At 48.4% G+C, this 9,033-nt stretch overlaps 1 protein-coding gene across 3 annotated transcripts; it reads right to left on the bottom strand.

The window, feature by feature from the left end:
* Nucleotides 1-803: 803 nt before the first annotated feature.
* RPUSD3 (RNA pseudouridine synthase D3) lies at nt 804-9,014 on the bottom strand. 3 transcript variants are annotated; one of them, XM_006070714.3, is made up of 9 exons: nt 8,855-9,014; nt 8,391-8,530; nt 7,487-7,531; nt 7,265-7,364; nt 6,372-6,479; nt 6,207-6,291; nt 5,859-5,982; nt 2,116-2,255; nt 804-1,215 (listed from the first exon to the last, which is right to left on the bottom strand). In XM_006070714.3, the coding sequence occupies exons 1-9, from the start codon at nt 8,953-8,955 to the stop codon at nt 1,024-1,026; spliced, it is 1,035 nt and encodes a 344-aa protein (XP_006070776.1). In that variant the 5' UTR covers nt 8,956-9,014; the 3' UTR covers nt 804-1,023. The 3 variants fall into 3 exon arrangements, with proteins under 3 accessions (XP_006070776.1, XP_025128821.1, XP_025128823.1); XM_025273036.2 differs by lacking the exons at nt 804-1,215; nt 2,116-2,255 and adding an exon at nt 2,272-2,574; XM_025273038.2 differs by lacking the exons at nt 804-1,215; nt 2,116-2,255 and adding an exon at nt 2,583-2,947.
* Nucleotides 9,015-9,033: the final 19 nt, after the last annotated feature.

Below are 9,033 nucleotides of genomic sequence, written 5' to 3'. Positions count from 1 at the left end.
CAAGCAAAACAAAATACATTGTTTAGGGATGCATGTATATGTGGTAACACTTTAAAAAAACAGACAAGGAAAGAATTCTCTCAAGTGAGGGGAGTGGTTTCCAATTGTGATTATACATGAGTGCCCATTCTGGAGCTTTTAAAAAAGATTTCTCTATCCAAGACTGGTAAAAGTATCTTACGGGTGTAGTCAGGGGAGGCATGGGGATTTTTTTTTAAGCTTTCTGAGAGGGCAGGGTAGGGGGTTCTAATATGGGGCCAGAGTTGAGAATGGCTTTGTTCTAAGACAGGAGAAGGATGCTTCTGTTTTGTGCCAAGTGGTGGTGATGTGAGTATCACCTGACAGTTATTCTTTAAATCACACAGATGTTTTATGCACTCTGTATGTTTGATACGTTACATGGTTTTTTAAAGTAAAAGATCTAACATCTAAATGAGTAGTCAAATTCTTGGAGACAGAGAACAGTGGCTACTGGGGCTGAGATGGGTAGGGGATGGGCAGTTGGTGTTTAATGAGAACAGAGTTTCAGTTTGGGTGGATGAGAAAGTTCTGGAGTTACATGCAGAAGATGGCTGCACCACTGTTTGAATGTACTTAATGCCACTGAACTGTACACTTAAAAATAGTGAAGATAGTAAAGTCTACGAAGTGTATTTTAGCACAAATTAAAGAAAAAAAAACTCTTAACATTTTCTCTCAGCTAGAATTGGGCCAGAAACAGCCAAACATAAAGACCACGTATTGAACTCAGCAGAAAGCAGTCCATGATAAACATTTTCTTTCTCAGCAAATCCTGAAAACGATTCTGTGAGGTAGGTACTTTTATTATTTCAAGCCCAGAGAGGTGAGGTCATTTGGCCAACACCACACAGCAAATGGCCTTACGATGTGATCTCAGGTCTATCCCACTAGAGCGCCCAGCATCTTACATGGTGGCCTGACTGCATGCTGAGCACTGACCACACTCTTCTGGGGCCTGACTGCAGCCCATTCGCCTCCCACCCCAACCACTTTCCAGCAGGACTATTGGTAGTGGAGCCCCAGGCACTGCAGGGTCCTGGAGAAGTAAGAGGGCAGAGGAGCCAGAAGCTCAATGGGTGGGTCCCTGGGCCTGGCGCCTGGGAGGCGAAGACAGTGCAAATGGAGGTGCAGGGGCAACCGGGCAGCCTGGGAGGGGGTCAGGCAGAGGCGGCCGAGGAGGGCTTCATCCAGGACCTGGGGCGGAGAGACGTGTCAGCATTCAGCCAGGGGAGTTCCCAGCAGCACTCAGCAAAACAGGAGCAAGGTAAATACTTTGTCCTCCCTCTGCATCCGTGTTCTGCATGCCTCTGCACACGTAAATACCTTCACACTCACACACACTCACACTACAGCATAGACCAGCTGCAGCTGCTGCTAAGTCGCTTCAGTCGTGTCCGACTCTGTGCAACCCCATAGACGGCAGCCCACCAGGCCCCGCCGTCCCTGGGATTCTCCAGGCAAGAACACTGGAGTGGGTTGCCATTTCTTTCTCCAATGCATGGGGTCACCAAATCAGCTTCCTAGGCATTTCGCTAAACTGCATTCCCCAGCATCTCCTGCAGGTTGGGGAGGCCGTGATTGAGCCCCACTCAGCACAACAGGGGTGTTGAGTCTGTGTCCTGCTTCCTGACCTGGTGTGAGAAACCAACCCCCCCACCCCCCTCCAACAAACCTGCTCTGTCTCCTCTGCTGACCAGACGGCAGCAGCCAGGGGCCCCCCAAGTGACTTATTTGAAGCAAAGCCTGCCCCTACCCCATCCCATTAACTGGACTTCACATAGAAGGAAATTGTGTTAATTGGTACTTGAGGTTTTTCTGTTAAAGCAGATAGTGTTACCAGAATACACAACCTCTTACACCCGTTACAGAATGGTAGACTTAGAAGGACCTTTAGAAATCGGCTGGTTTGATTTCCTTACTGAACAGAAGAAACCCATAAGAGAGGGTGTCAGTTAGGGCCACACAGCAAGATAGGGCTACTGGTAGCTTTGGAAGCCCAAGTTGCGTAGCTGACGTCTGGAGATGCTATCCATCCCTCCACCCCCACAAGCCCCAGCCCACCCCAGAAGGCTGCAGGCAGGTGGACTTGGGTACCTGTCTTTGGGGCTTGGTGCTCTCCACTGGCAGAAGAAAGCGCTGGCCGAGGACAGTGCCCACGCGGGCAGAGTACGTGTGATCCCCAAGCACAGGGCAGAGCTGCAGGGCCATGTGTGCCTGTAGCTGGCTGGGAAACACTAGAAGACAGGAGAGATGGGACAGATGGCAGGCAAGCAGTTCATTCTGTCCCAGCCAGTACTGCCGCGCCCCCTGCCCCCCCATTCTCAGATGGTGTGGTTTCAGTGAGGTGGACACTACCACCCCAGCCTCTGGAGCGAGGTCAGGGCAGGTAGAGCTGTCAAGCCACCAGCCTTGTGGGACTCATCCATGAAGAGACGCAACCCTGAATTTTTTGTGATGCTTCTGGGAATGAAGAGCACTCTTTCCTGCTGTGGAGTGAGCCTGGAGCTGCTGGAGCACCTGCATCTCTGCCTCCATGGGGGACAGCTGCTGTTCCTATGGGAGGAAGAAGCCAGCACGCGGGAGGTGGAAAGAGAGGGAGAAGTGGCTTTCTGATGACATCCTCCAAGCCTGGATGCAGCCAAGCCCGAACTAATTTTTTTTTTTTGGCTGCACTGGGTCTTCATTGCTGCATGCGGGCTTTCTCTAGTTGTAGAGAGTGGGGGCTACTCTCTAGCTGCGGTGCATGGGCTTCTCATTGCGGTGGCTTCTGTTGTGGAGCACAGGCTCTAGGGTGTGCGGGCTTTCAGGAGCTGCAGCACACAGGCTCAGTAGTTGCGACTTGCTGGCTCGAAGGGGCGAGGGCTTCAATAGTTGCAGCACAGGGGCTCATTAGTTGTGGCTGGTGGGCCCCAGAGCGTGCACAAGCCTGAACTTAGAAGTTATATGAGTCATTAAATTGCTCTTTTGGGTGACACCAACTTGAACTTGTTTTGGGGAAATGTAATGGGTATGAAGTAGTTCATATATGTAAACTTATTAATACTCCTGAAAACCCTATAATGTGAGACCCAGCATCATTCCACCTTATAGACAGGAAAACCGCAGCTCAAGAAGTAACCAGCCCACCACAGACTGGGATTCAAACCCAGGAGCTGTCTGTCTACTTTCATGTCTAGCAATATGGTGGACTGGGTAATCTAAAAACCCATCTTTTATTAACCACCTAGAAACACTGGAAAACTGTAACAATCATCCTTTTAAATACACAGCTGGACACGGGGGAAAGTAAAGTCCCCTGGATGAAAATACAGTAAGAAATCCAGAGCACAAGAGAGTCAACATTTCACCTCTTCTAGGGGTATTTCCAATCTTGGGGCTAAGGGGGCTTGGGTTTAAGTAGTGACAAGGGGCCAGGGATGAGGTTGTGCCCAAATGAAATCTGAGAGGTTACATCTTCCATGCAAGGGTGTACTAGGAGAAAAAGCCAGCCATCAAGGAAGGCAGATGAACTCTGTAGGTATGGATGAGGGGAATGAAGATGAATTCCCAACTGTGAGCTGCTCTCACACAGGCTTGGGGTTCTAATACCACTTGAGTGATCTGTGAACTTCCAACTGAGGTGTTAATCTCTAGGTCCTGAAGCAGTGATGTGAGCCCACTCAGCAGAAGCAAGGCAGAACCCCTCAAGTCCCCACTGCCAATGAGGCAGTAAAGGATTTCCATAGATCAAGACCCAGCACAACCTGAACCCCAGAGCAATAAGGAGACATTCCACCAAGGGGAGCAAGTCTGCAGAAATCACAACAGAATTAGACCCTTAGAATCTCCAGACAAAAGAATTACAGAAACACCATATAGGTGTGCTTTAAATGAGTAAAAACAAACAAGAACAAGTAATGAGAAAAAAACAGATGCCATCGCTAATTGGGTTCAAGGCTAGGAGAATGGATGGACAACAAGCACAGGGAAGGAGGTGATCAACAAAGAGGCTTGCCCAGAGCATGGACCGTCAGTTGATGTGTGTTCTTGGCCATTTGGGATTTATAGGTAAAGAAAAATCTGACGGATCAGCAAGAGAAGGTGTGAAGCAATCTGAAGACTGACCAAGTCATTAATTCTTGGAAAAACTTTAATCAGTGGCTGTTGGTCACCTTTACTTACTGGTGTGAAAAATAAAACCACAGGATGGACCACAGCAATTGGTGAGCAGACAAAACTTTAAATCAGAAAGGCAGGGTGGTGGTCCATGGTATGTGCAGTAAAGGTGGTTAGATGTGTAATAACTTGAATGTCCTTTGAGATCTGAGATTTTAGCATCATGCTTTATTGGGTTTGAATACTGTTCTCATTAGTTTTATTGCAGTCTAGACAAAAATGTTAGGACTTTGGGAGTTCCCTGGCAGTCCAGTGGTTAGGACTCTGCTCTTCCATTTCTGTGGGCCCAGTAATCCCTGGTCAGGGAACTATCCCTCAAGCCATGCCATGCAGCCAAAAAAAAAAAAAAAAAAGACTGATTTAATAAGAATGAGCAAAAACATTGGTTAAAAAACACAGGCAAGAGCTTCCCTGGTGGTCCAGTGGTTAAGAATCTGCCTTGCAATGCAATGGACACAGGTTCCTGGTCAGGGAAGATCCCACATGCGCAGAGCAACTAAGCCCGTGTGCCACAACTACTGAGCTGCAACTAGAGCGCGTGCTCTGCAACGAGAAGCCACCGTAATGAGACTCGACCACCACAGCAGAGAAGCCCTCACTGCGCAACAGGAGGAGCCCACGCGCAGCAACAAGACCCACCGCAGCCAAAAACTAAAAATAAAGAAATATTAAAAAAAATGCAGGCAACAAGTCTAGAAGTATTCTTTTTTTTTTTTTCAGAAGTATTCTAAAAGTTCATTTACCTTGCTGTTGGCAGGACTGAGTCACGATTTTCAGGCTGACTTGTGCCTTCGTGTGGACTGGAGGAAAGCACCGCTCCCTTGCTGGGTGCAGTCCTGCCAGGGCCCACACCTCAGCAGAGAGAATATGGACTGCTCTGTATCAGAGCTACCTGCACATGGGCAGCCCTGGCTGCTTGACTGTTAGATAGGAACACTCACAACTTTTGAAGACCAAAGATTGTAAATAAATGTTTTAAAATTTTTTGGGGGAGGCTATTTTTGTTAAAAGCATTATGCAAATTAAAAAGTTTGATGTGAAAGAAAAAAACAGATGCCTTATTTTTTTTTAAAGGCCATCTGTATTTGTAAAACAACCAACTTGAATTTGTAGACGTAAACAATACAATCAATGGGTAGGTTAAACTAGCAGGTTAGATCCAACTGAAGAGAAAATTACTCAGCTGGAAGGTACGTCTGAAGATTACCCAGATGCAGCAAAGATAAAGATGTGAAAAATGTGTTAGAAAAGTTGAGACATAGCAGGTGAATGAGAAACTCAGATGCTATCAGGTATTCAAAAGGGAGGATGCAAGAGGCACAACATTTGAAGAACTTTTCAGGATGGATTAAACAGGTTAATCTTCAGATTCAGCAAACACACTGAATCCTGAGAAATAAAACTAAACCCACACACCTTGATTCATCACAGTGAAACTAGAGAACATCGAAGGTAAAGAGAAGATGCTGAGAGCAGTAAGAAAAAAAATAGGTGAGTTGCAAAGGGGTGACCATCAGACTGACAGGAGAAGCACTGCCCCCTCCAGGTGGAGCTGGTCACATACACCCTTACAGTCCATCAGAGACTCCCCAGGCCACCACTGAAAACTACCACCTTCCTCCCATTCCCTGCCTCCCCAACCAAATACAGTTTGTCAAGTCTAGCTGGGGCTCCAGACCCACCTGTCAGTGGCTGCAGCTGGACCAGGGCACAGCCAGAACCTGTGGCAACCACACGGAAGTGGCTAAGGGTCCTCTTGACACCTTCCATGATGTCCTTTCGGGATGGGGACTGCACTGGAACAACCTGTGGTGTCAGCCCCCAAGGGTGAACAAGCTTCACACACACCTGGGAGCTGCCCCCAAACCCTCCCTGTTCCCACCAGACCGAGGACAAGGGCCACAGTATAGACCGTGGTCACTCACCTGTTTTAGGGGAATGAAGGGCCAGCCACCCCATATCTATACCCTTGACTCTTCTTGAGGGGTATGTCTGAGGGTCCCCTCTTCCCCACCCAGGCCCTGACTCACGAGATTAACCCCATCAATGTGTTCCAGTTTCAGAGCTGCTTGTATCTTCCCTTCAGAAGTAACTGGGATCCCATCAGTGACAGCACTGAGAAAGAGGCAGGAGGAGGTCACAGAGTTATTTGCTGGGACCTCCCCGCTGCCCTGGAGCCTCCCAGCCCTTCTCACCAGTACGTGGCTGTGGGTCTCCTGGCTCTCTGTGAGTGAGTGAAGAACTTCTGGAGGCGGCTTGCTGTCTGGGGACAACTGGAGAGGAGCACAAGGCCGGAGGCCTCCCTGGAGAAAGGAGACAAATCACAGAAGTTAAAATCCCCTGGGACCACCGGCAAAAGAAGGAGACCCTTAGGAAGAAACACAGACCTGCTGAAGGCCGAGGAGTAACATCTGGACTACAACGCAGACCTCCTCCTGAGAAACAAGTAAGTCTTCCCCGTGTTTGATAATAGTACATAGCTTAAACGTGTTTCTCATTTTGCTCTGGCTCCCAGGGAGCTCAGAGCCAAACATCATAACAATTACCACCAACTGCTGACTGTCTACCAGTAGGCACTCTGCTAGGAATTTCACATATATTAGCTATTAAAGGGGCTTCCCTGGTGGCTCAGATGGTAAAGAATCTGCCTGTAATGTCAGAGATCTGGGTTTGATTCCTGGGTTGGGAAGATCCCTTGGAGAAGGGAATGGCTCAATTCCCCACAAACAAGCTTATGAGTTTGTAGAATTGCAGAAATATCTCATCTCAAGCACCATCTCTACCGATGGCTATGAGGAAACAGTATCACAGATCAGTTAACAATACTGGACTGGAGAAGTGACTATACACTGAGCACAGATGTTATGAGTTCTGTTTTAGGATTAAAGAAACTAAGGCTCAGTGACACCTAAGATCAGTTTGTGCATAAGGATTTGAACCCAGATCTGTCCACTTCCTCCTCTTTTTCCTTGTTTCCTACCTCTGTGATCCCAAAGCAGCCAGTGGAAAATGTTTATTCTTAAGTGGCTCTGCCCCCATCCCAAATAGATGCTTATCTTCCTACCCTTCTATCACCTCCACCACTTACTTCCCAGATGCTCGGACAACCTGGAGCTCCTGCTCCCCGAGCCCCAGGGACCGGCTCAGTTCTGGCAGCACTGACAACAGCGTCAGCTCTCCTGGTTTTCCTAGGTGAAAAGAAAAGGAAGAGTACAAGCTGCTCTCAGAGGCAACATCCCTTCTCTTTGATATTGTCTGCTCTCACACACATCAAAACCCCTTTCACTGCATCTCTTTTCCCTGCCCATACCTGTCACTGGCAGACCCTGTGGCTTGTTCAATGTCACCAGAGGTCCTGAAACATGTAATAGATAAACGTCAGCAACAGCAAAAACAGTTTACAAAGACTTTCTCAATTCGTATTATCATGTGGTCCCAGTACAACTCTCATACAGGAGTTATCAACCACTCCCTGAAATGAACTTCTTTCTGAACCTTGCATATGCTCAGCTTGCTGCCTCAACCTCAGGACCTTTGCACTTGTTGCTTTCCATGTCTCCGATTTTCATGTGGCTTGCTACTTATATCATCATGGCTCAAATGTGATCATCACAAAGAGGCCTGAGTCTCCAATCTGATGTCTGCTCCTTTCTTGCAGATCCTTACCATTGCTATTTTATTAACAGTACTGATCACTAGTAAGTACTTTTTTCATTTATTTTCTGGTTAATCATTTTCTCCCACTGAAATGTTGGCTCCATGAAGGCAGGAACCATATTTATTTTGTTCAGCACTGGACAGCCATGTTCTAGAGCAGTACCTGGAACACAGCCTGTGCTCAATAAATAACTGAGAAAATTCATAAGTCACTGGAGACTGAGGCACAGAGACATTGTTATTTTCCTAAAGCCACACAGCAAGCTGATTACAGAGCTAGATATGACTCCAAAGCCCGTTTTGTCCCTCAATATATTAACACTTTACTGAGAGCCTACTAGTGCAAAGCTCTCTGGTTATCCCTCTCCACAGCTGCATCCCATGATGCTGAGGCAGAGAGAGTACGTGGCTGGTCGCAGCTAGTGAGGTTCGTGAGTGGGAGAACCAGGATGTGACCCCACAGGTTTTAGTAAAGTACCGAACCAGATCCTCAGAAGGCTCGGGTGAAGACACCTCCCCTTCCGGGTCTCTCGGCACCTGTCCCTCCCACCCCTCACCTTTACGGTCCACCACAGCCGCCCTCAATACATCGACCAGTTCTTCCAGACTGAAGGTCCCCGGTCTCAGCAGTCCTGGGAAAGGCTGGTCACCCCGGGGATCCGACGGTTTGCTGGCGCCTCGACGTTGCAGCTGATGCCTGGGAACGGTTTTGTAAACAACTGGGGAATTACTGCTTCCAGAGGTGCTGCCCATTCTTATCTCCACACCCATCTTCCCAAACCCTGCGGCTTCTTATGAATGCTTCAGGAAGCCTGGATTGAGCTTCCCGAAATCTCAGGTTCTATTGGACCCAATGTACAGAAGAGAGAACTGAGGCTCAGAGAGGTCTACGACTAGTTTAGGGCCACACAGCAGAGATGAATTAGAACCCATATCTACCTAACTCCAGATCCCGCACACACCCTCCCCCGGCCCCAGTCTCCTCCCTCTACACAAAGCGGGGCGGGGGTTGTGTAATCACCGGGCCTTGGTGCCAAAGCCTGCGGCTGTGGACGTTGCACGAATCCCCAGACCCCGCCGCCAGCCACCCGAGGCCTGACCCAAAACCCGACAGCCACCCATCTCCGGAGCGAAGACATGCGCTTATGTCCGGAAGGACTGCCCCGGGATCTCCCACAGCACGCTGATTGGTCAGATTGA

The sequence above is a fragment of the Bubalus bubalis genome, chromosome 21 (assembly GCF_019923935.1).
Source record: "Bubalus bubalis isolate 160015118507 breed Murrah chromosome 21, NDDB_SH_1, whole genome shotgun sequence".
Classification (NCBI taxonomy): Eukaryota; Metazoa; Chordata; class Mammalia; order Artiodactyla; family Bovidae; genus Bubalus; species Bubalus bubalis.
Note: the sequence above shows the minus strand (reverse complement) of the source record. Positions and strands in the feature narration are given on the sequence as shown.

What these genes read in the sequence shown, in the direction of transcription:
- RPUSD3 (XM_006070714.3), bottom strand. Translation starts at nt 8,955, where the DNA reads ATGGGTGGCTGTCGGGTTTTGGGTCAGGCCTCGGGTGGCTGGCGGCGG. An exon ending in GGCTGTGGTGGACCGTAAAG is followed by an intron (nt 7,532 to 8,390) that starts GTGAGGGGTGGG and finishes TACATGTTTCAG; the next exon opens with GACCTCTGGTGACATTGAAC. An exon ending in ACAGGGTCTGCCAGTGACAG is followed by an intron (nt 7,365 to 7,486) that starts GTATGGGCAGGG and finishes CTTTTCACCTAG; the next exon opens with GAAAACCAGGAGAGCTGACG.